Source organism: Gymnogyps californianus, chromosome 20 (assembly GCF_018139145.2).
Source record: "Gymnogyps californianus isolate 813 chromosome 20, ASM1813914v2, whole genome shotgun sequence".
Taxonomy (NCBI): Eukaryota; Metazoa; Chordata; class Aves; order Accipitriformes; family Cathartidae; genus Gymnogyps; species Gymnogyps californianus.
The window spans coordinates 9,327,554-9,353,764 of record NC_059490.1 but is presented as its reverse complement, the minus strand read 5'-3'; the positions used below and the strand labels follow the sequence as shown (position 1 = coordinate 9,353,764).

Below are 26,211 nucleotides of genomic sequence, written 5' to 3'. Positions count from 1 at the left end.
TTTAGATAGCAAGACAAAAAAAAGGGATATTCAAAAGAACAATTGACTCATTTATTTTTATCTTTTATTATGAGCTAATACCAGGATGACATTCAAATGTCAGATGGCACAATTAAGACAGTCTTGGTAGGAATTATTCCAGCATTCCCAAAATTACAATTTAGTACACGAATGGCATCAAATGTATGCATCACTCCCACAGAGAAAAATTATGAAATTCTGAATATCTTGTACCAGAATAGTTTCTGCATCAAATGGGAAAAGAAAAACTGCTGGTAACACAGCTGACCTATAAACCTTTTGTGATAATGACCTGCAGAACAAAATATTCCCCTATTTAACATCTGGTAAAAAAAAATACGACTTTTGTTCAAGTTTAAGATTTAATACTTTTATATGGTTAGCCACAACAGGTATTAACCTCAGTTTTACTATATTTTTGTAATGCTACAAAAATCCTATAAAATCAAATTATAGTGAATTTTTCAGTGATTATAATTAAAAAAGCGCAGCTTGTACAAAATAAAAAAAATAAGATTCTATACTCTAATGAAAAATTTAAGACATTTTTAAATGAACAAAAGAAAGCACTTGTTAAGCTCTCCAATATTCAATGCATTCTGCACTTATCTGAAATAGCCAGACAGGAGCTAGAACTCCACTCCCCTTAGTTCATGACTAGTAATTTTGACACTATTATATATATATATAGAGGATCTATGTCTGATATTTTTACAAATAAATACAGGATAAACCATATTGCATAGTGTGTGCTTGCTGTCTGAGTCACACTCCAAAAGTTTCACAGTTGTGGTAGGGAATTAAACTTATAAGCTATGGGATGAAACATTGACAGTACATGAAATTTACTTTTAAAACCGATGAATTGTATCTGTAATTAATCAGTGAACTCAGACAAACAACTCTTGCCATTCTTGCCAGCCATATTAAACCAATTCTACTGGACAATTATATCCAGCCAACCAAAAAGCAACTGTTAGCTGTAACTAGGACCAAGAGAGATCTGCCTCAAAAAAAAAAAAGTTTTTTTTTTAAACTAAGTTCCTTTATACTCAGTAAACATGTTAGGAAACCTATGTTAACAAGTGGCACAGAGAGGCACTGCTTGAAGTGTTGCGTATTTGCAAATATGCAGAATACAAACACACATGAGCACTTTGATTTCAGTTTCACAACATGTCGCCAGTGGCCGTATTACCAAATGAAAAATGGCAATCTTCCAGTACAATTTATGTCACTACAAGGTAACTTGATTCTCCTTATAAAACTAAAAAAAGAAATCTTCCAACAAAAGGCTTAGCAGGAAGAAAAAAAAAATTCCAATTTTTGCTCAATCGTAACCATCTTTTTTGTTGATTCTTTGTTAGTATCAAGAAGGTATCGATGAATCCTTCTGACTTGCAAATTTTAGAAAACAGCAGTCTGATTGGATTCAGCATGCTTGGAGAGTTTTATGGCTTGGATCCTATGGCTCAAAAAGATTCAGTATACACAGAGTAAGCAGAATCTATAAAAAAATCCCTACTGTTGTGAAACACTAGAAGTAGACTTCGCACAGTTTGACCAAAGATAATGCAATGTGTGGCAGGCAAAAAGTGACAGGACTTGTATGCAGTTGCATGATCATATACATACACACGCACACACCATACACACTCTAACTAGTGTAAAGCTCTGCAGATATTAACCCTTTCACCAGCTATGTTCATGGAAATGCTTTCTTTAAGGCAGGAAGTATTTAAGTAAGGTAAAGTTACCTTTATTTTATTCTTTGTACCTGTAAGTCATTTGTACAGATTGTGACAATTTCAAAAACATAAATAGTGTCCTTAGAACATGTTTCCTAAATTAAGTTGCTAAAGTTCTGACCCACTGTGGAAGACATTCACTGAAAGGCCATTTAACACTTTTCTCATACAATCAGCAAATTTATTGCCCCAGCATAGAAAAAAATGTTGATGAATTTAGAAATGTATAATGGCAGGGAACTCCCATAAGCAAAATTTTATTTAAAAAAAAAAAATCCTCAAATTCTTACCCACTGGTTACAAAAAGGTTTATTTCCTTATACTATGTAACATTTGTATATGTTTCCTGTGGTACTTCCTATATGTTTCTACTGACCTTGTATTCCGATGCACTTTTTCCTGATCTTTTATATGGGTAAGAATCTGAACGTATTGAGCTGTCTCCATCTAAGGACTAGCGTATACAAAAGTGATGTTTCCCAGTGAAATGTCTGCTGAGGACAAGGATGAAATAAGCAGGACACGTATGTGAGCCCATGGCTTCCAGTTAAGCCTAGAACATAGCAGCATTGCCATTTGATTAGATCCATTTGTCTTTGCAGGAACAGGTATTTCAGCTGGGTAAGCAAGTGAAACAGTGCTCTCCCACCCCACATTGCCAAGCTGGTAATTGAGTGATTCGCTTATTGATTTGTTGTTTCGTGAGGAGAAGAATCAGAACTAGAGCCTTGACTTTCTTCACAGCAACCAATTATTTTGCATTTTTAATTTTGGGATACTTTCCATAATGAGCTGAATCAAAAAATCTATTTGAAAAATATATATTTTTATATATATAAAAAACTCATGTTTTGAATGTGAAATACCAATTAATTTTATCTTTCATCTTTGATTCCACCCCATTGTAGGAAACAGCTTAACCAAGCTTGCATGCTAATTATTCCTCAGACGCAAGCATACAGGCATTTCATACTTTGCCTAGTGAAAGGGCTAACCCTCCTTGACACATTCACGACTAGACCAGTGATTCTGAAGCAACATCCTGACCCTTAATACTGTCAGTTTCAAGCTATCAAGCTGAAAAATCCTTGATAAGGTGAGAAGATGTCACTGCGAATCAGTTAGATGATGTGCCTAGAGTTCTGCAATACCATTTTCTAAAGTTTTTTATGCACCATTGATTGACAGAAAAAAATCCATTTTTCTTTGCTTTCCAAGTCGCTCTGTGCAATGACTGACTCTCTGATACTGTCACTTTTTAAAAGTAAACCATACAAGCCCTCATATTTCAACTTCAAGGGGGCTTATGTCCGTTCTTTGTTTTCCACCTTCAAAGGCTTAAAAAAATTGTGTTGTCATAGATTCATGCGCAAGTGCTCTGGTCGTTTGGAAATCATGGGAAAAGCTTGTTTTTTATATGGCCCAGAGTTTGGTTGCCGGATTGGAAGTGGTGCTGAGGCCTCTCCACAGACTGTCACATCCATTTGTTCTATTCCACTTGTCTCCATTGGATATTCCACAGGTGTCTGAGTATTTGATGCGCTGGCAGAAGCACCTCTTCCCCAGAATTCCCCAGGGGAAAACTTTACAGGGCTTTAAAACAAGAAATACAAAAATCAGAGATGAAGATACACACAGCACCAAGGTACGTGCTTTACTCTGCAGGCAGCTGAACTCAAATGCCTATTGAGAAGCATTTATAATTCTTCCTTCCACTTCCAGAAGTTTGAGAAAGTTTCCATGTCTAGCTTCTACCACAGTCTCTTGTAAAGTAAAATTCTCTCATTTGAGTAGTGAGGATATATTTCTAGATGATTGCAGAAGGAATTTTCTGTACTAACATGATTCTTTAGCAGCGCATAAGTACTTAGAATGTTCTGAAACAGTTCTAGAGGAATGGTGTACCAAAGTCACCAGAGTGTGAGGCTGTATCAGCGTTGAATAGCAAGGAAATTAGTACTTCTTGTGCTGCCAAACACCATAGATGTGTCTCTAATAATGTGGTTTGTAAAATAGGATCGATGCTGCACTTCTAATGGAAGTGATGGGCTTACTGAGAAGTAAGGCCATATTTTTTATTTCTAGTGCAGATCTATTTCAACTATTTGCTAAAAGTGTGTTACAAAAAAAGAAAAAAAAAAAAAAAAGATACCTGACTGGTGTCCTAGGGCTACCTATGAATCTGCGAGGTGATCGAATTTTTGGTTCAAAAGAAAATTTCTCTTTTACGCTTTCAAGTACAGATGGAGCCACATACGTAAAACCCTGCAAAACAGGAATGAATGCACTATAACTTACAGGCAAGATTTAAATTTATGATCACTTGTGCAGTTACGATCGGCATGAAATAGTAAATGAAAATTATAAAAAGGAGAGTAAATGTAGACATACGAACTTCTACTCACTTCCTGAAGCAAACAGCAGGACTTTAGGGAGTTCCTCACCTGGGTGCCTGTACACCCCAGATACTTCTACTCAGATCACAGATTCCCACAGGCATGCTCAATTTAATTTATTTTGATCTATAGAATGGACATTGTTCTCTCTGCATCACTATGAAAGCAATCACATGTCCAGGGTTCATAATGCAACTATGAATTAGAACGCTGACATTTCAGAAAGTAAGCAACATTCGTTGGCTGTTTTATCTATTTAAAGTCAGCAATGATCAAACTAAGTATTTTCGAAGCCCTTAAACATTTCAAACCTGTTGCAGAACGTGTGTTTAAAATTATGACAGTTTGCTTCAAGTGTCAGGTGTTAAGATTCAACAGAATTAATTTACCTGAAATGCCCTACTTTTTCCAAGTAACAGAACATACATCTCCACAGTCATTACAGACTCGTCCCTGGCTCACTTACCAGAAAGACCTGGTTGGCACTTTCACTGAGAGTAGAGTCATCTGGGCTATCAACAGGTGTCTGACGTGTAAACTTTGAATCAAACTGGCTCACATCCTCTTCAGATTGCTTTGCAAAAACAAAATGATTAAGGGTTTATATTACAGATATCAACCAAATGGCTTAGCGGTGATCAGTGTAGCCTCTGGATGGAGTTCATTCCATAGGTTTTTGGCAGAGCTCTGCTGTAGTAAAACCCTGGAGTGGTGTCGGAATCCTGTCGCTGCCAGTGGGAGGTCACTATGGGCACTGACACTGAGAAATAAAGGCAAGGGGGAGGGGCAAAAATTATGGATCAAAAAGGAACACAAATTAAAAAGATGCCTTTAAAAAAAAAATCTCAGATTACAAACAAAAGCCTTTAGAAATACAATGCCCGTTTCTTGCAAGTTAAGCCCTTGTCACAACCAGTATAGAACAGTTGCAACTACTAGTTTTTGGAAGCCTCTCCAGATAATTTCATCCCGTTTTTGCAGATACAGAAATGTTTATACTGTGAGGGACAGATGACAACTCTGGAATAAGTGACTATAAAGAATACTGTGTAATTCAGTCAAAGAACAACAGACATAATTTCAAGATCCTTTCTCTCATTCATAAGTGTAACTGAAAAGGCAGTATGTATTCATTTGTGCAGGCCTTCATGCAACCATGGAAGCACATTTTTCAAAAACCATCTGGTTTGTACAAGTAACTTTCATAAAATTTACTAGTAACAGAAAATCCCCAAACTATCTTCAGATAATTCATTTGGAAATATCAGTCTTGTGTCATTCTGAATTTCATTCAAAACGGTGAGGGAAAAAAGGTGTGGAGTCCCCATGCTGTAGTAAGCTCAACATTAGTGATGCCTAAGTCAGTTTAAAGTGAGATTTTTAGTAGTCGGGAACTATCAGGGTGGCAATACCCACTGCTGCTGTAGCTAATTGTACCCAGAGGGGAAAAAAAGACAGACACCCCACACCATCAAAATATAAGATAGGATAATAGAGGCTTATTCATCACATCACTGGTTTAAGGTAAACTTTAATTACTGCCTATAATGCACAAGATGCATTGTAAATATTAATAAGCAAACATACAAAATGCTTAATTAGGTGACTTCATTTACTTTTGCTTAGCAACTATTTATCATTTAGTTTCAACTATGTACTGACTTACTGTATAATGTTCAGAAGCAGAAATTCAGAGATAACTGCGCTTGCAAGTCTGTTTAACCTACAGATTAGAAGCAGGAGGAATTAAAACTGAAGCAGAACCTTCTTCCTCCAGGAGACTGAACAGAAGGATAAATGAGCCACCTTCCCACATAAAAAAAGCAAGATCCTATTCCAGTGACGGATGAGTACCATGACCACAGAGTAATAAGACAGAACAGCATGCTCATGACAGCCAGTATTTCATACCGTGTAGACTTCAAGAGGTTTTTTTAATTGTTGATACAGCACCAGTTCTCGGGGGGGGGGGGGGAAATCTGCATCAGGTAGTAGATCTGGTAGATCAGGTGGTAGATCTGCCATCTTTAATTTGACAAGAGTGAATCTGAGAACCAGTAACCTAAGCTGATGCATTTAACTATTTAAGTAAATTAATTACTTAAATAGTTATTACATACTATTAAGTACCAGAAATCAATGGCACTCCAGTTCGTAAGAGTGAGCATTTCTAAGTTTTAGATTCCGCACTGTGTAAGACCTTTCCTAAAGGCATACAAGGAATATCTCACAGCATTCCGAGTACATACCAATAAGGGTTTAAAAGGAGGTTCCACCTTTCGTGCCAACAGCTCATCCCAGTTAATGTGTCTGAAGAATGGGTGAGCCTACAAGAGTTAGCAATAGCAGAGAGTCATAATCCAACTTCTAGGTATAAATCACAGAAATTTAAGAAGGGTTAAAGGTTTTCAGACCCTCTCTGTGGTGTCCTTCTTTCCAAAATCACATATGGGTCTAGTGTAATATATTCTGCAGCACTACATCAGAGTAGCTGGAAGAGCTGAAAATTGATACCATACCTCCAAGTCAGACAACATATGTCCCTATCATGTTTTCCTCGGAAGTATTAGAAAAAGCCAGTTTACATGCAAAATACCTCTACATCTTTCAACGTTAAAAATTAGATATCTAAAAATAATGACAAAACACTGTATTAATGACAAATTATCAGAACTGTGAAATAAGGAGGACTCTCTAGTACACTGTTAATCTCACCACAAAAAAAGTCAAGCTGGAAGCAACAGGAACTAGGCCTCTGCCTTAACTTTTAACTATGCAACACTGAATGCAAACTAACACCACTTTTCCCTTGAAAGAGCTGCACTAAATGCAAGGACTGGCAGGTTTTCGTCAGACTGCTAGAGTATCATCAATCGCTCTTATATGGCTGACTGTACAATTAGCATTGTGCAACTAGTAGAAAAGATCTACTGGAAGAGACAGCTAAAGAATAAAAGTTATTTTCCAAATCTCAAATTATCAAATAGGTAGACAGCTGCTTTCCTTAAGCTTTAAAGCATTCACATTTTGATCAGCTGTCATGTGTGGCTGCCTTTTTGCTCCTTACACTTCAAGACAGACATACTCTCCTTCCCTGATGTACCCTCAAAGCTGTTTTATATTCAGTGAGGTAATTTAAGAATTCTTGAGTTAAGCAAAAGTTACCTGAACTTCTCCAGCATCTCCAGGACCAGCTCCTAGACGTGAGGCAGCATTTCTTTTTAGCAGCTTAAGGAGAAAGAACATCGAAAAAAGAAAAATTAGTTATGCCGTTATGACTAGATTAGTTCTGACACGAATCATCATCTGAATGAATACCATGCGGAATGAACACAGAACAATCAGAAAATCTGCATTCATTAGAAAACAATTATATTTTCAAGGAAAATCACTTTCTGTACCACGCAAAAACAATACTGACTTATAAGCAGTAAAACAAGCATGGACTGAATAGCCATAGTCGTATCATCATATTTCTATTTTCTACATACACATGTAGTACTGACATTCATTAAAATTCTACCTTTTTAAGCAGATCTCTGGCTTCTTGTGTGAGGTAGGGAGGCAAGTTGAGTTTACACTTGAGAATCTTGTCAATTGTTTTCTTTCTGTTCTCCCCAGTGAAAGGAGGCTAGAAAGCACCATTGTAATGGGAGGAAAAATAGGACTTGTTCAGGTCTCTTATTTGTGTACACAGAACTCACTTCAGTAATTTATAAAGCGGGTAAAATTACTGCAAATGGGACTTCCAAGTAACTGTTTGGATGAGAGCAGCTCATGACTGTAGTCAACGTAAGTGTAGCTGTATTTTAGTTATTTCTTACTTGCAGTCTGTATATATACAAATATGTATGTATTTATACATGCATCTGAATTAGAATACAGGTAACTACAAAAGCTACAAAGAGAAATACATGCAATTATAACTGTGCACCTACTGCTCCAGTCAGCATGTCATACATTAATGCCCCCAAACTCCACCAGTCCACAGCACGATTATGCCCACTCCTCATCAAGATTTCAGGGGCCCTATAATCAGAAAAATTGAAAAAATGAACGAATTTTAATAAGCTTAATACTAATTCTGACTACTAGTTTTCAAACAAAACCACATTTATCAAGTAAATTTTTCATAAGTGACTGAACATATGAACCATCAGTTAAAAAAGGCAAAATTTAGCCATTACCCCCAGACCAGAGTAATACTTTTCTATTTCATCATGCAGCTCACATGTATTCAATTGTTCCACAGAACGTGTGTGTGACTGTTCCATCGTGAATAGATTCTTTACATAATCCGAAGTCAGTCAATTTTACATGACCTGAAATTAAATATATAAAATTTAAGACTTGCCAGAATTCTGACATTTGTATAAGTAACATCAAAAAAATAGGAATTTTTAACATGGATATGTAGTAACTCTGAACTACTTCCAGGTATCTTCAATGGTGTGACAAAGCAATACAGCTATAAAACAGAATGAGGTGGTCACACTACAGATAAAACCTCTGCATTATACCTGCATAAGAAAGCGTTGCCACTTGGTGAAGAGAAACAAGACAAACTACCAAAACTTATTCACATACAGACAAATGTATTTAAACATAAAGATTGTAGAGCATCATTCGGATAAGAAAGTAGGCTATCGAATTTTACTGCTTGCTTCAAAGTTCAAAGAACATCCTTCAACAAATTGTAAAGTGCTCTGCATAATTCAGTAAAAAGACTTAGTCTAAAGTAAATAAGTTGTTTAAGATAACATGAAAATACTGGATGGTACAGACTGCCAGACTAATCAGTGTCATACAGTCAATGTAACAGTGCATTCAGGAGTTGCTACTACTGTCAGGTAAAGTTTCAACAGCTAGATAAGTCATTTCAGCTACAGATTATTTGGCATCCTATCTAAAATCCCTTTCCTAATGTCTTCAGCCATCCCCATTACTAAAATGTCACTGATGCTACACTGAAGACACAGATCTTTATGTACTTTACAATGACCCAGTAGAAGAAAAATTCCAGAGCTGCAGAAATAGCAAGTCAACCATTCAAAAAATGCCTGTGTCTATACACATGGAACTTGGGAGCTTGCTGTGGCTTATTAAATCTGAAGAAGCTGTGTTTAAGGGCAAGCAATTAGCTTTGGCAATTCTTCAGTTATACCAAGGGTGATAATGAACATGCCATTGTTCTAAGGAAATTCACGTAAGAGTGAAGTGTTGTGACCTCTGAAGAATTGTTTTCAAATGACTGGCAACATAATTGTTACTATATTTCTACCTTGATGATTAAGCATGATATTTTCTGGCTTCAGATCACGATAGATGATTCCTTTTTGATGCAAGTGCCCCAGTGCCATTGAGATTTCTGCCAAGTAAAAGCTGAAAGGAAACATATGCCACAAAATTAGACATATTCAATCATGCAAAGCATCTTAAGCGCTAAGACTATTACGTACATAGCAATGGTTCCTTGAAAGTATCATTAGAAGTGTACGAGAGAATAAGTGAGAGAAACAATGATGCCTTTGAGGTTGGTTTGCCAAAAGACAGACAGACTCCAAGATGAATACGAAATTATGCCATTAGCATTAGGTGTATCTTTTCAGTAGCTATCTTATCACGAATATATTTGGAGGGATCTGAATTTACCAGTTAACGGTAAATTTAGCAGCCTTCCAGTACCTAAAGGGGGCCTACGACAAAGCCAGAGAGGGACTTTTTACAAGGGCCTGTAGTGATAGGACAAGGGGTAATGGCTTTAAACTGAAAGAAGGTAGATTTAGATGAGATGTAAGGAAGCAGTTCTTCACTGTGAGGGTGGTGAGGCACTGGCACAGGTTGCCCAGAGAGGTTGTGGATGCCCCATCCCTGGCAGCGTTCAAGGCCAGGTTGGATGGGGCTTTGAGCAACCTGGTCTAGTGGAAGGTGTCCCTGCCCATGGCAGCAGGGTTGGAACTGGATGATCTTTAAGGTCCCTTCCAACCCAAACCATTCTGTGATTCTATGAAAATATGCTTCAATGTATTACTACCTCTAGATGGCAAAGTTGAAAAAAAAAAATGAAGCTAAGGAGGTAACCAGCAGCACCCAGAGTGCTCTCTGTGGAACAGTATTACAGCCGCATAGGTACATCAAAGCTTTTCTGAGGCATTATTGCCATGCACTGTGGAAAGATACAACTGTATTCAGTTGTGTGAAGCCTAATCAATAATGGATAATTTCAGCTTGCTTATATGTAAGATATCACTACTCAAAAGGCTTCTTCTCCTTCACTAGAATAATTACCTTTATCACTTCACACATCTGATCCTTAGAATACAGCCATTACAGTGACTTGGAAATTCTGTAACTGGCTGGTAAAATTGTGTGTGGATCAAGAACAAAAAAAATCTGCAGTTACAGCAAGTCTTTCACAGTCTTCTCTCCGACACCCAAAACACCTCCTTTACCACAGCCCTATGGAATATGGCCTCACTCAGCAGCCAGCAACAGACCCTTTTCTGTAGTAAGACTGGCACAAACTGGTAAGTACGGAACACGTACGTCTTCCCAAAACCCAGTTAACTGCTCTTTTCACTAGACTATGAAATGAATGAGTAGTTACAGTTTTTCAAGTCAGAATATACCATTTAAGCACTTGGAAAAAAACCCCAAACCTATTAATTTACCACAATAGTTTCACTTACCAAGCTGTGTCTTCCATAAATATCCCTTCTCTCTCTAACTGCATAAATAGTTCTCCTCCTGTCATGAGAAAAATGAGATTATACCCTATTGAAGGGCATTCTATCATTTTTAGTCAGTCAAAAGTCTATTTTTCTAGAAAAACTATAAGCAACAGGTATTCTGTCCTGGTCCACGGAAAGTTGTTTCACAAAAATCAACTGAGAATTTACTATTCTGTTATTCTCAGAATTCTATTGACCAAAGAAATGCCAAAAGAAATCAAAACAGCATGCTGAAAAAAATAACAGTGTTTCTGTCCCTGTTTTTTCCTATTGTTGTAACTTGAGCAAATTGCTTCTAGTCTGTGTCTGTTTCCCTATCTGTGAAATAAAGATAACACTTTCTTGTTTCACAAAGAACCTGCAAGGACTAAAACCTCAGGTACTCTGTATGACTGCATAGGATCTAAGTGTAACACACAGGAATTACAAGCCAGGTGGAAGAAAAGGCATTAAAAATCTTCCCCTCCTGTACTGTCATGAAGAATAACTATTTTATGTTTCATTCATCTTTATTTTATTGAATCAGAAGGTTTATTTATGTTATTCTATGTATTCTTAATGCTAACCTATTTTACATTTTTAAGACACCATGCCAATAGTTAGCTAGCTTTTTAGAAGCAGAATAAGAAATCCAAATTCTCAATACCTAAGATACCAAGAAGCAGGTAACAGAATTTCATATACTGACCACTGAGATACTCAAGGATGAGGTAGAGTTTTCCACCGGTCTGAAAGGCATAAATTAAGTCTACGATGAAGGGATGTTTCACTTCCTCCAGTATATTCCGCTCTGCTTTTGTATGGGCTGTATCCTTTGCATTCCTTACAATCATTGCCTACAAAAAGCAGAGATATGTGAGCACGAGAACGTGCTAAACAAGGCAGACTTTTATATTTAGTTCCATTCTGAGTTTACTAAATCACAACACTACGTATGACTCAGCAACATAATTAAAAAAAGAAAATTTCACCACAATATATACATAACATGACAGGTTTCTTGCAGAAATTTAATTCTTTATTTATTTCATAGAATCATACAATAATTTAGGTTGGAAGGAACCTCCTGAGCTATTTAAATTAGCTGCTAAGAACTACACAGACAGAACAATTTAGTTAAAGACTAATTATAATTCCAACTGTACCTGGATAACAACTGTATATATCACACACAAAATTTAATTTTAGGTATATTATACAATTAGATAATTGTAACAGCTAAATGGAAGGACAGATTTGTTTAGATTCAGACAGTAGTGAAACGTGAACATTCAAGTTACCTTTTTAAGAACTTTCATGGCAAATATTTTCCCGGTGTTTGCTCCAGTTACTTTTCGTACTTGAAATACCTACACAACACCAATACAAAAGCAATCACACATTACGACCGCATTAGCCGTCATAAGTTAAAAAACAAAGTTCTGCAAAAGAGATGAGATCACCTACAAACTGCAACGCTGCCTGAAGGAGAAGAGCTAGGGATTTCAACCAGAACCAGTTTGGGACATTTTCTGCTGCCACCAGCTGGTGAGGCTCTGCCAGTGATCTCGGTCCCGTGACACCAACCTTGGCAGCCCTGAGGTTACCTTCTGGTAGAATGAACTTTTCAGAAAACAGGATGGGAAGATTAGACCTTGCCACAGGCTGCAAGTGAGCACTTTAACCGCCTTCAGCGTAATGGATTTACTTCTGTAGAAAAGGGTTCCTTACCTTTCCATAGCCACCTTTGCCAAGTACGCGTAGTAACTCAAAGCACTCTGGTCGGATCTTTTCTGGACCTCTGTTTACACTAGTCTCTGAAATCTCAAATTTTTCACAATGTTCCATGCCACTGGATAAAACCGAAACAAGAATATAAGACTACCTGATACTCAAAAACAATCAAATGAAAGTAAGCAAGCAAATTACTTTCTGAAAAGCATACAGTCTATCTGACATAACTGAATGACTGCTTTGGAGATTTGGAGAATTCTCCGCATCAGAAATTTTATTTAGGTGTGTGCAAAGCAGTGAGTTGCAACTTGCACAGAAAAGATTACCTGCAAATTTTGGGGATTTATAGTATGAAGATGTCCTTCAGATTCCTTCATTTTAATGCATAATAAATCTCTGTATTACACCAGAATTAAGTTTAAAAGACCAAAGCCTCAAACTGACCGAGATATTCCTACAAGACCTCAAGTAAAGGGAAGGCTATAAGGTGTGTCTAAGTTTCAGATCACATTCAGCAGCCCCAACAGTCATGGTAAGACTTCTATAACACAAATATCTTGCAGAAAAGGCTGTAACAAAAAAAGTCACACAACTCTGAACATGCCACAAAAGACTGATCCATAATTTAACGATGCTTCTAAATTACGCTACAGTTCTGCAAAAGACTAACAGATTGATCCTGCTAAAGTAAATGTAACTGAACTGTTTTAACTATCGCTGCTTTCTTCTCACAACATGGTATGCTGAAACAATCTGGAAATCTATAAATGAAGTAATGCTAAAGGTAGCTGTCTCCTGAACGTCAAATCAGAACTTCTGAATTCTCATCTGCTTCAGACTGCTATGCAAATCTGCAACTACAGCCTTTATAAAATGAACAGAACATACAATGTTCTGCAGACATTATATTCATATTACAAATATAATTCAAGTGCAAGAGATATGTTAGGAGAAACAAGGATTAAAAGACAAACAGCAAGTTTCGCCAGAATTTTTTTTATTATTATTATTATTTTATTTCAAGATACAATTCACAAATTTTAATGTGAAGAAATAGTGAAATGACTAGAAACAACTCAAAATTGAACACGAATGACAAAATTTTCTATTTAACTTAACAATGTAACAAAATTAGAAGTTATATGTAGTTGGCATGAATGATACAGAACATTTTCGAGCAGCAACTTACAGGTCATATTGGCCAACTCCTCCATGGTCCATGCTCTCACTTAATTGACCCTGGGGATGGGAGGGGTAAAAGGAAGATTAATTATAACAAAAGGAAAAAAGCAGCATTAAAAATAAATGCACTGATGTGTTTTACAACTTCTTAAATTTTATATATATAAAATAATTCTATATGTAATTCTAATTTATATTATATAATTAAACAAGTCTAAAGGTCAGGAATAATAGATTATCAGCAGAAGATAAGAGATCTACAAAATTCTGTGTGAGATTTGCAATAATTCCACATATCTCAAACAGTGACACAGGGAACCACTGTTTTACCTGTCTGCATTGTTACTCAATCGCTTGACTATTAGAGGTAACAATTTCACACACCCCCAGGTGAATTTGAAAAATGTTAAGGTACTGCATTTTTCTTTACAGTTGCTCTTACATACAAATTTTAAAATCGTATTACAGTACTATGCAAATTAGAACAATAGTAAAGATTATGTGAATAGATGAACTGGGATTCATATGCACTAGAAACAAATAATCTACTGAGAAGGTTTTATTATTCTATATTGGTAATAATCAAATCCCAATAGTAATGAAAGAATTAAGCTTTACTCTGATGTTAAATACGTTTTCTGACCAATAATCATTCAGATAGATTAATGCATGCAAATATTACTAAAGAAGGTTCAAGCACTTTAACATCAGAACTAGTCGCCATTAAAGAATGTAGTTCAATTTTGAAGAGATATTTTCTTCAAAGAATTTTCAACTTGATCCCTTATGCACGATAGTACTTCCCTATAATTGTGGCTCTACATGGCAAAAGAAGTGCAAACCAAGCAGACAGCTGGAATGAATACAAATAGAATTTAATGGGCAAGCTTCTAATGAGCTTTAAACTATACCTTAACATTTTTATTTTTAAAAATATGTGCATAACTGCAAGTTAGTGAGAAACAGCCTGGAATCTACAGACTGAATACTGACATATTGAGTGACATGTGAAATTCAGAGAACCAGAAGGAAAAAAAAAAACCATCAAGATCTGCAAAAAGCAGACCAAGCCAAGGAGTGCATTTTGAAATATTATGTAAGTGAAAACACTAACCAAAGAAAACTAGAAACTTTCAATTGCTTCCAAACCATTTAAACATTAAAGTTTACAGAGGCTGGTTTATTTTGGTGGGTGATCTAGAGGGGAATTTAACTCCTGGTTCCAGCTACTAGCACCACAGGCAATTATGGAGTCCAAAAGTTCAAGTCTGTTTCCAGGTCAGAGAGTTGCTAGCTCATGTCCTCTTGATAACATTTATTAGAGAAATCCAGCTTATTGACATGTTTCACAATAAAACCCACTAAAGCTGCCCTTGACCCTACTGTTAGATGCCAACAAACGAATTAAAAAAAATTTCAACAAACACGGAGAATAAACACCCATCATGTTCCTAGAACAACTTCTCAAGTTACCCAATGGTTCTGGCAAAGTTTACACATGCTTTTCTTGCCCCTGTGAACTATGGTTTTCATTCTCAGTATTAACTTGAAGAAAATTCACTTTAGATACCATTCCGCTATTTTCAGGATTTCTTCTCATTTCACAAAACCAAGAAATGCAGTGGTGTTCTGGCTGGAAGGCTAGCAGCCCTGCAGTCTGTACATATTGTTTCATTTATTACAAACACAAAAATTAAGGCTGTTTTTTTCACCATCATAACTAGTGCAAACAACCATATGGCTTAAGAGTAAACTCTCCATTTAAACAACTCTTCAGATTTTCTAGAATGGCCGTGCCTATTCAAAACTACAACTGATCTGCTCTTGCTACTTCTAGGCTTACAGCTTTCAGGAGGTACCAGGGACCAGCACCACAGAGATCAGACAAGATAGTCCAGACTTCACACCTTGCTCACTTCCAGTTTAATGATCTCAACTGCCCTGGCTGCAATGTCTTTTTGATCCTTGTAAGACATCCACAATGCCTACAGAGATAACTTTCAGTGTTTCAGTGAAACATTTTTCCCCTTACATGCTTCTGACGCTTCCCCTCCTTTCCTGCTCTTATACTTCCTGCTTTTCAGTTCTGTTTTAATTTCAAGTCCATTCTCACCCTCCTTTATCTGTTTGCCAAAAGGCACCTGAGAACCAAGTTAGGTTGCCAGTGTGCATTCATGTCCACAGTTAGGCCATAAAAATTTCAGTCAGCAATTTTTTAAAATCTGCAATAACTAATGAATTTTCTAATTGTTCCCTGAGACTGAATTATTGGAATATGAGAGAGAACAGATTCAACTTTCTTGCCACCCCCTTTAGAACCTGTTCTTGGCAACATTAACAGTGTGATGCAAGTGATGTTTTTTTAAGCCAAGCATTTTATTGATTACTGAGGTGACAGACAGTGCTTTTTCCTGCAGGCTGAGAAGCGTTCAAGCCTTCAGCTGTCAAACAATGTCTCTACAGTTTATATGTAGTGTGGGTAATCCAACTGTGATACAGAGTATCTGGTTATCTTAAAGACTCCAAGAATATTATTAGTATTTAAATAGCAAAAAAATAAATGCAGTAGCAGTTTAAGCAATAGCAAATGTTTAATATACAAAACAATATAAAAAAGCAACAGTACCACTAGAAAAATATAAACAGAGATCTTGTAATAAAATTCCCCCAAAGCCTTAACAGAATCTGTATGAACATTACAAAATGACAAACTACAGATTACAAGGTGAACCGTTTACGAAAGCATGAGATGGAGATGCACGTTGATCCACACAGACGTCTAATGCAGCATTTTAAAGCTTTGCTTTTAATTTTGGCGCTAGAGCAACGACTTTATACAGTTCCAGAAACATTAGCATTTCTGCACTGACGTTAAAACATGTGACAAGAAGAAAAAAAAAAAAAAAAAACCGCTGCGGCACTGGTGCTAGGAAATCCAACGCAAAACTTCCAAGGGAGAAAGCTCCCGCAAGTCTGGCGCAGCCCGCACCAGCCAGCCGGAGCGCAACCGCTGGCCACCCCGGGCGGGGAAGCCCTGCTAGCCAGCTGCCTACAACCCGATCCTAGCTAAGGGCGCGACTCCGCTTCCTTCGCGCGGACGGTAAACTCCCGGCCGCCTCCCGGGCGCTACGAGGCCGGGCCGGGCGCGGAGCCCGCTGCCGCCGCAGCGTTGCCTCCCCCGGCGCAGCCGTCGGGGCAGCGCGGCCGGCTCTCGCCGGGCAGGGCGCGGTCGCGGCCGCCTCACCTGTGCGGGCCAGGGCGGCGGCCGGCGCCGCTCTCTCCCCCTCGCCCGGCTCCCGCCTCGCCGCAGCGCGGCCCCTGCCCGCCTCCGCGGCGGCCCCGCCAAGCCGGCCGCCGGCGGGATGCCTCCCGGCGCGGGCCCGCGGGCCGCCTCCCGCTCCCTCCCCTCAGGCTCGCCCCTGGCGCCGCTCCCCGCAGCGGCCTCCCGCTCCCTCCCCGCGCCGCGCCGGCTCGGGCTCCCCCCTCTCACCCCCTCCTCCAGCTCCTCGTCCGAACCCGCGTCCTCAGGCTGGTCCAGGTCGATGTCGAACACGCCCGCCATGGCGCGGGTGTGAGCCGCGGCGCCGCCGCCCCTTCCTGGCTGTGCTGGGTGCACGGGGCCTGGGCCGCCTCATGGGCCCGCACCCCCCAACTCCGCCACGGACGCCATCACCGGCTGCCCGGCCTCAGCGCGCCTGCGCCCCCGCCCCGATTCTGGGCGCCGCGCAGGCGCACAACCTCTTCCGGCATTGGCCGGGGCCGCACTGAGCATGCGCGGCTAGGAAGCCGCTGGGCGGGCGGGCGTGGAGCTGGGGCTGAGCATGCGCAATGCGCGCTCGCCCGCCTTGCTCCTGGCACGGAGCGTGCGCAGAAGGCGCGGCGAAGCCGCTCGGAAGGAGCATGCGTATAGCCCTTTGTGAAGCCCAGAGGACTGACCCTTGTACCCGACCTGCCCGGAGTCCCTTCTGAGCATGCGCGAAGCGGGTTGTTCGAAGGCGCGTCTCGGTCCGAACCGGCGGGGAAGGGGATCGCGGAGCCAGGTGGCTGCGCATGCGCCGTCGGCGCCCGAGCGCCTCAGCGAGGGGGGTGTCGAGGTCAGCCCTGAGGAGGGGCTGGCGGCGAGGGGGGGCTGATGGCGGCCGGCGCTGCCCGGGCGGGGGCAGGCACCCCGGGAGGGCAGCTGGACCGGCGAGGAGGCCCGGGCGGGAGGGGGCCGGCGAGGAGAAAGGCTCTGGAAGGGGGCGAGGTGGCCGAGAGACGTGAGGGCCGGGTGACGGGCAGCACCGGGAACATGGCGGCCCCGGAGGGCGGGCGGCCGTTGGCCAGGCCCTGCGGGCACGGCGGAGCCCGAGTGGGTCTCCCCACGCAGGGGGGTGACTGGAGCTCCAGAGAGGAGGGCGCAAGCGACAGCTGCCTGCTCCGAGTGAGACGGGCAGAGCACACCGACAGTAGGCACAGGAGAGTCGGTATCACACGGGTGGGTTGGGCATGAGCCTTCTCTGAAAATCATTTACTTATTTATTTATTTATTTATTTTCTGCGGTGAGGAGTAACTCAGTCTTGCGGTAACACACAGGCTGGCCTTAGGCCGTGAGGGGCAGACTGGCAGCAGTGCTGAAATCAAGCACAGGAATCAAAAAATAGCACATACCTGCCTGCAAAATGCAGCAGGATCAAGTTACGGGCGCTGGCAGTTATCCAAAGAATGCTGCTACAGAAGTGCTGCGGCACAGCTGGGATGATAATGAAAAATAGCAGCCCAGACTAATGAAGTGAGTTTTAAAAAATTGACCTTGTTTCTGTGAAAGGAGAATAGAAAAGTGAGAAAACAGAGCTACTGCAAAATGCTGAGTGGGGAAAAAATGTCAAAACGTACCAGTACTGAATCAAAAACTTTGCTCTCTGTGGTGAACGCAAGGGGAATACTCTAGGGAATCCTTTTGTCACCTCAGCAGATTTTGGCATCAGGCCCATAGCAGTACAGGACTGGAAATCAGCTAGATTTTTTAACAGGCTTCACATTTCTTATTATGCTTGTTATGTTTTTACAGCCTAATCCTATAACTTTGTTTTGAGTTAAAATTATTTGTTTCTATCCTGCCTTACTAAGCAAAAGTAAAAAAACAAAGGTTTTTCTTGCTGTATGGTTGGTTTCAGCTCCCTCCAGATGTATAGCCACAGTAAACAGATTGATTTCCTGTAAACTGCCATCTGCATTCTTCTGACATTCAGCAGAAAAGTGCTGAGAGTCTGCTTTTCCCCAGAAATAGCCAGTGGCTGTAGCGTAGCCTTTTCCTTCTCACTAGAGGTTCTCAAAAAAACTGCAAAACTGATCAGAAATCTACTTGTCAGAACTTTTTCCCCCCTCTCTTTTCTGCAGTTACTAAAGGCATACTTTTCTTTTTTAGGCTTAAATACAAAGTGACTAAGAATGTCAATAGTCACAGTCCAGCTTGGTCAGTGTGGTAATCAAATCGGTCATGAGGTGTTTAATGCTATCTGCAGTGACGTCCATGGCACACATGGGTTGTGTTCTAAGAAGGAGAATGAATCCTACCATGATGCTTGCAAAGAACGTTTTTTCTGCGAGGAGGAATCTGAAGGTACAGTGTTTGTTTCCCACAGAGGGTCTGGTTTGCAGCCTAATACAGATAAGAGTACAGAAATAACGAAAGTCTTTTACCTTCAGTTGAAGAATGAGTTTTACCTTCAGTCTTGAAGAATTGTCACAACCCTCTGCCTTCACAACATTGCTAACAACCATGGAAGCAAAACCAGTGAAGTGTCTGAGACCACAGAGCAAGTCTGCCAGTAACACAGCTAGAAACTGAGCATATATGCATACATAATCTTTCCTTGCAAACATCTGCATTTTCTACAGTAGATAGATCATACCATGGAGTAGGACCCAGAGTATCTAAATTTGGTGTTATCAAACACATTATGTGGTTTCTTTCCTGCAAGATCTATGGTCTCTAGAGTTCAGATTTGTCTTTGGAACAAGAGATGGTTCACCAGAAATCCAGGGCATTGCCAAGTCCTCTTTTCTGTACCTGCCTGTACTGTCCCATTCATAGCTTGGCTTATGTGGCTGGGAGGAATACAGTTTGGGCCGTGGTGAAAGTCCAGCCATCGTACGTAAACAAGTTCTAATATTGGCACATTATTCTTAGTTTTGTTTTTCTTCCTATCCAGTACCCGCTGCCCGGGCTGTGCTTGTTGACATGGAACCTAAAGTAATCAGCCAAACTTTATCAATGGCTGCCAGGTCTGGCTGCTGGAAATACGACGATCGGTCGCACTTCTGTCAGAAGCAAGGGTCTGGGAACAACTGGGCAAATGGGTATGAACAATTGTTTCAAGCTTCACTAAGGGAACTGTAGAGGCTAATGAGCTGTCTAGACTCTCTAGGAGTAGTACTATTGCAGCTGTGCAAGGTACAGAGTATGTAACATTAACTTGATTTATTTTTAAGTTAGAGTAGCAATATATACAGCAGCAAAATTTCTAAACTGCTTTTTGCAAGGTGAAATTGATATTTACGGTGAAAATGGAACATTTTAGAATAGAGTGAATATATTTGATTTAAGACTAGGAAACAATAAGCACAGTTTATAAACAGCTGTTGTGCAAAATAAATGTCGCAGCTGAGGATTGTTTACTGCCGACAGAATGGACAACATAATGCGAGGTTATATAAATAATAATAAGAAAAGTATGCTTTATGAATAGCTTCACCTTGCTGCTTTTATTTTGATATAACCTGCCATGTCTCACTGTTTTGTCTGTTATTCAACAGTTATTCTGTTCACGGGCCTAGACACAAAGAAGTAATAATGAATCTGGTGCAAAAAGAAGCAGAGAAGTGCGATCGACTCGGTGGATTTTTCACAATAATGAGCATGGCTGGTGGTACGGGATCTGGCTTGGGAGCATTTGTGACCCAGTGTTTGAGAGATGCTTTTCCAACCTCATTTATACTAAACCATGTTATCTGGCCCTACGGCACTGGTGAGGTGAATGTCGTGTTTCCCAGAGATACTCTACAAGTTTCTAATCACTGTTTACTTTTAAACATAAAATATCTGCAACTGAAATAAACTAGAAAAGAGGTACATTTTACTTTTTAAAAGTTCAACATGACAGGAAGTAACACAGCTAATGAATTGTTTGCCTAATATTTGGTACGTCGTTTCACCAAAAAAACCCCTCTTGATAAGTGCTGAAGTATAACGCAGTTTCATGAGAAGCTCTATTAGCTAACTAGCAATCTCCTGTTATAATAGTATCTCAGCATTATAATCAGTTCCCAGACAGATTTTATTCTAGCATGTTTGTATGAAGTGAGATGGATAACATGATTTTCACAGGCCTTGCTCTCTTTCCATGAAAAAGCTCTGCTAGCTCCTGACCTCATTCTGCACTTCGGCAAAGAAAATGAATCACGTCCTAAATCATAACTGAGGAAATGACAGTAGCCAGAGGATTATAAACTAGAGAGAGATTAAGTTCTTTGCGTCTCATTTGTGTGTGGTTTTCTGTTTGTTTGTTTCCAGGTCATTGTTCAAAACTACAACTCTGTTTTGACTCTGTCGCATCTGTACCAGTCATCAGATGCCCTTCTTGTTCATGAAAATGATGTTGTCCACAAGATCTGTGCTCAGCTGATGAATATTAAACAGATCTCCTTCAGGGATGTAAATCAAGTCATTGCACATCAGCTGGGGAGTGTTTTCCAGCCCACTTACACTGCAGGAGGAGGCTTACACTATAGCAGAAACCCATTAGGTATCTAACTGTAATATACCTGCCTAATGCATTCTCACACATCTTTCTGTAATCATTTCATGTTGTGAATTTAAGTTCTTCAGTCTCCTTACTCAAGTATTCGGATACATCCCAAGTTTTAAGATAGGAAAAGTGAAGCAAAAGACTAAATTAGAAGTTCAATCGCAATTTTGTAGCAGAGTCAAAAATAGATCCCCCAGCTTCTGGTTTCATTCTTTACCAAAAGAACCCTGTTTCTCCTTTTTCAAGTGATTACAGACACCCTTGTACCTGTTTACATTTCAGAGGAAATTTGTGCAGGACAGTAATTTTGGACTGAGTTTTACATTTCACGTTAGGTTAGAAGTTTGTATAAACTGAAAAAAATGAAAGTTTTGTGTTTTGCTCAGGCAGAAGACAGGCTAGCATACAACTTGGTAGCAACAAGCAACAGGCTGACATTTGTATTTTTAAGGAATTAGAGAAAGTTAGCCATATTGCCAAGAGTTTTGCTTGTAAAATTAAAATTTCACGTCTGTCAATCTCTTTAGCAATGCATAGGGTCTTTGAGATTTGGAGCTAGACTATAAAGTGAGACAAGCCTAAATTGCGAAACAAGAGCTACTAACATGCTTGTATGGAACTTGGTAGTACGTAGCAAGTTTCCATTATTTTGTCTGATGTGTGTCCATGCATTTGTCAAATTAAAATTTTATATATCCTCCTTTGTTTCTTACCTTAAATTGCTAGATCTTTGCAAAATTCCTCACACTCTTCTCCTATTTTAGCTAGCCTATGCAATATTTTTGTCAAACATGAGCAGCTGTTAATTTCTTTTTTCAGGAGACTTAATGGAGACGTTAGTTCCACATCCCGAATTCAAGATGTTGGGTCTTCGTAACATACCTCAGATGCCTGAAAACTCCCTCGCTTATAGCACATTCAGTTGGCCTGGACTCATCAAACATTTAAGGCAGATGCTCATTGCTAATGCTAAAATGGAGGAAGGTAAAAAGCGTTCACTCATCTCCAGTATCCATCGTTCTTTAAGCATACATTTTTACAGATGAAATAAAGCTTATTGTTTTGTGGAGCTCATTGACTAGCTTTAGTCAGTTCAGAAACGAGTTGCTGCCCTCAGACAGCAGGAATTTGCCTTTACATAGCCAGCTGCTCCTTCAACTATTCACTCAGCTGCCACAGCGGCTCCCGGCTTGCTCCTGTTTTTCCTCCCAGACCTCTCAGTTAATTATAACTATTGAAAATACGCAAAACAAACCAACAGGTTTTGGCCATGCACTTAATTTACATGATTCATTTGGAACATTCCTTGGATAGTTAGTTCTGCTATGCTTTTTACACCTCCTACTAATAAAAATCATGCTTAGCTCTCCTGTATCATTTACATGGGGAATTCAGTCTATGCAAAGAATGGGCTGGCAGATTGCTAAGTATAGAAACAAGTATCCATTTTCTCTGGTAAGACTAGTGACTACCAGGCAAATACTGCTGGATTAGCACTGTTTTTCTCTGAGATTTGTGTAATTGCTGCTTAACTAACGTGCAGAAGCTACAAACTCTAATACGATCTCAGCTTGGGGCACAGCATTAGCTACCATCTGACTCTTCAGCTAGTCTGAATCCATATTTCATGAAACATTCCTTTATATCTTTTTTGCCAAAATCTCATAGGTATTGATTGGCAAGTACGACCACCACGTCTAGGCTCCTCCATCCCCTCCAGTCATTCCACAAACAAGCCGCTGCAGTTCAATACTTCCATTGCCAACCTGGTTATCCTGCGGGGAAAAGATATGCACAGCGTAGACTTAGGTAAGAAGGGAAAACACGGTACCTCAGTGATTCTTGTTTCACATCTCACTGTTTTCTTTGCAGCCATATCTGATGAAAGTGAAAAAATGCCAAGGCCACATATTTGACTACTAAGGTCAATATTCCCTCTAGAAACATTTTAATGTCCAAGGCCACGTTGTCTAATCGCTTAGGGCTGTTGTATTTACAACCGACTTCTGTGTTTCCTGAAGCACTTCAGGGAAGGAGGAAGAGACTGAAGTCTGTATATATGATAGAATTCTTGGCTATATTGTCTGAAAATATATTTAGCTGCTTCTGGAGTGATGAGCATAGCTTGCAGATGAAGTACAGATACAAGAGTATGTTTCTAGATAATCTAATGAATCTGTTTAAAACAGTTATATTTTCAACAGGCTGACCACTCTGCAGATTTTTCTCAAGGCCTGAATTGATTAGGTCACACAGGACTACTGAGATCAAGATGTCAGAGCTTGTAGCTTTACATTTGTCAAAAGGGCTGTCTTATTTCTGCTACAGGAAGTTTCCGAGATCCCTCATTATATACATCATGGCTAAACCCTGAGGATGCTTTTAATGCATGGAAAACACCAAGAGCATTTAACAAGTACGAAAAGTCTGCTGCTTTGGTCAGCAATAGCCAGTTCCTGCTGAAACCTCTCGACAATGTTGTAGGAAAAGCTTGGAACATGTTTGCTTCTAAGTAAGTGAATATAATTTTGCTGGTACTTCATTAATAACTGCCAATATCTTCGGTGGTAGCAAAATCATTGTAAATACAGCTCGCTCCTTCAGCAAAGTAAAGTAATGGTGAACAAGCATGAAGACTGTTCCCACACTTTAGTGGAAACGTTTTTATGCTTGAAACATGATGGCACGGTGAGGAACACAGAACAGTGCTTACATTCTGTGGATAAGTGAGACCACATATTCTAGCGCTGTCAGTCTGACTATTTTCTCAGTACTAAAACTCCCCAAATTTAGTGCATTCCAATGTGACCATTCTAAAAATAACATATAGAAACTCTTTTACTGATCATATAGTTTCTAAATTGTGTACAGACATGCTGCACAGTCCGGGAAAAACGTTCCCGGCTCAGTTCAGAAGCATTTAGGGGATTTGTGTGTTTACTAAGGCTCCCATGCTATTAGTTTGATTTTTCATCAGAACCAAGAAATCTAGAAAAGAATTGCCTCTCTACTTTGATCATCATGAAGCCAAGGTTACTGCATGTCACAGCAGATGTCTGCTAACGATGAGTTTCTAGCACAGGAATTCTGCTATTAAAAGCCAAAAGAGGGAAACTGCTGCCACTAGCTGTGCTCCTAGTTTTACCACCTGTTACAAAAACACCAGTGATGAGAAGCAAGCTATCCTGCACATACGGGTTTAGGCTTTGCATCTCAAATCTATAAATTACTTTTCTCATTTAATAATCACTTCTCCTTCCATTTCCCAGTTAGCCCAATTTTGTTAGCTGCAATTTCATTTCCTTAAGCAATACACAAAGTTGTAAAACCTATTAGAAACAAGTCATGACTTACCTGAATTACAAAATGAGTTCAAGACAGCACAGTAGAAACTAATCAGCATGGTTATTGGGTGGAAACCAACCTTCATTTGAAATTTTTACAATCTGATTTCATGTGTCAGATTCTTCACTGATTTCTAATGTCTTACCCATTTTCCTACTGTGACTTCAACACACAGAGCCTATATTCACCAGTACACTAAATTTGGAATCGAAGAGGAAGATTTCCTGGACAGCTTCACAGCTCTGGAACAAGTTATCTCCAGTTACACCATCCTTTGATTTTTTTTTTTTTTTTTTTTTTTTTTAAATGGTCTGACAGAGCTTTCCTGAAAGAACCCAGCGCTGGAAAACCTTCCATCAACTTCCTGAAGTATACAAATTACTGGACTGTAGCTATTTTTCAGTCTTGTAAGCAGTGTGTGTGTGTTAGAATAGTAAGAACTGAATCCGAACTGAATATATTCATATGGGCAGGTATTACTCATATTTAATATATCTAATAAATAGCTATTTTTCAATACATTTGCTATGTACTGTAGCTAAGTCTCTGAACATCATTTTTGGCACTTGGATGTTTTTCATAAAGAATGTCTATACAGAAGGATTTTTCTCCAGGCTAAACTCTCAGCAGCTAAACTATCATGAACTAATATGTGATAAAAATTAAATGTGTGCTTGACTACAGTAGTAAGGCATTCCTGATCCTCCAATTTGAATTTTTCTTGATAACACTTCGCCCTAAGAATGCTTCAATATTGATAAAAATGCACAGTATCAGAATTATTACTCCAAACTCCATTTGGGTATCATCCAAGATACGATAGTGTGCCACCTGTTCCTTTAAAGCAAAGTAAGATTTAAATTCTGTTTTAAGGGCCTTAACCTTGACAAAATGGCAGAAGTTTTGAACCATCTTTTAAAGAAAGGTATGAAGGGTTCTTCATTTTCCTGTCATCCTCAAGTTATATTAGAGATTATAATTAATTATACGCTTTTCTGGCCATTTCACTGTGCCAGGTTTTCAAGTGGTGTTCCCCACCACTTGGGGGAAAAAAAAAAAATCCCTAAAGCACATCAGAGGTCTTGGCTGTTTGTTATAGGTGAACCATAGGTTTAAGCAAAACTACAACTCTTGCTCTTCTTCCTCTAGGTTAGAAGCAGGTAGGTTTTTTTAATTAATTTGTTATTTATTTAAACATATTTGGGAGGAGAATTGCTGGTAGGTTTCAGATGTAAGAGCCTGTAATATATAATAAATACAATAGATTGTAGAATTTCCAAAGGC

The 26,211-nt window shown here is 39.5% G+C and overlaps 2 protein-coding genes across 8 annotated transcripts; one reads left to right on the top strand and one right to left on the bottom strand.

Moving 5' to 3' along the window:
- Positions 1–1,994: 1,994 nt before the first annotated feature.
- Positions 1,995–17,395, bottom strand: RPS6KB1 (ribosomal protein S6 kinase B1). Of its 4 annotated transcripts, XM_050908718.1 has the most exons (15): positions 17,282–17,395; positions 13,799–13,848; positions 12,607–12,727; positions 12,177–12,245; positions 11,585–11,732; positions 10,855–10,912; positions 9,447–9,547; positions 8,397–8,487; positions 8,104–8,194; positions 7,689–7,796; positions 7,331–7,393; positions 6,415–6,492; positions 4,632–4,739; positions 3,922–4,034; positions 1,995–3,362 (listed from the first exon to the last, which is right to left on the bottom strand). In XM_050908718.1, exons 1-15 carry the CDS (start codon positions 17,351–17,353, stop codon positions 3,125–3,127), a joined length of 1,509 nt encoding a protein of 502 aa, XP_050764675.1. In that variant the 5' UTR covers positions 17,354–17,395; the 3' UTR covers positions 1,995–3,124. The 4 variants fall into 4 exon arrangements, with proteins under 4 accessions (XP_050764675.1, XP_050764677.1, XP_050764676.1 ...); XM_050908720.1 differs by lacking the exon at positions 4,632–4,739; XM_050908719.1 differs by lacking the exon at positions 12,177–12,245.
- Positions 17,396–19,203: 1,808 nt separating this feature from the next.
- On the top strand, positions 19,204–25,205 carry TUBD1 (tubulin delta 1). 4 transcript variants are annotated; one of them, XM_050908999.1, is made up of 8 exons: positions 19,204–19,394; positions 19,987–20,134; positions 20,591–20,807; positions 21,348–21,579; positions 22,402–22,566; positions 23,251–23,391; positions 23,911–24,094; positions 25,103–25,205. In XM_050908999.1, the coding sequence occupies exons 1-8, from the start codon at positions 19,223–19,225 to the stop codon at positions 25,203–25,205; spliced, it is 1,362 nt and encodes a 453-aa protein (XP_050764956.1). In that variant the 5' UTR covers positions 19,204–19,222. The 4 variants fall into 4 exon arrangements, with proteins under 4 accessions (XP_050764956.1, XP_050764957.1, XP_050764958.1 ...); XM_050909000.1 differs by lacking the exon at positions 22,402–22,566; XM_050909001.1 differs by lacking the exon at positions 23,911–24,094 and having other exon boundaries at positions 23,251–23,409; positions 25,105–25,205.
- Positions 25,206–26,211: the final 1,006 nt, after the last annotated feature.

Coding starts and splice junctions, on each gene's coding strand:
- TUBD1 (XM_050908999.1), top strand. CDS start 19,223: ATGTCAATAGTCACAGTCCAGCTTGGTCAGTGTGGTAATCAAATCGGT. Junction 21,580..22,401: donor CTATAGCAGAAACCCATTAG/GTATCTAACTGT, acceptor TTCTTTTTTCAG/GAGACTTAATGGAGACGTTA. Junction 22,567..23,250: donor TAATGCTAAAATGGAGGAAG/GTAAAAAGCGTT, acceptor AAAATCTCATAG/GTATTGATTGGCAAGTACGA.
- RPS6KB1 (XM_050908718.1), bottom strand. CDS start 17,353: ATGGCGGGCGTGTTCGACATCGACCTGGACCAGCCTGAGGACGCGGGT. Junction 10,913..11,584: donor CATCCTTGAGTATCTCAGTG/GTCAGTATATGA, acceptor TTCTCATGACAG/GAGGAGAACTATTTATGCAG. Junction 6,493..7,330: donor GAGATGCTGGAGAAGTTCAG/GTAACTTTTGCT, acceptor TAACTCTTGTAG/GCTCACCCATTCTTCAGACA.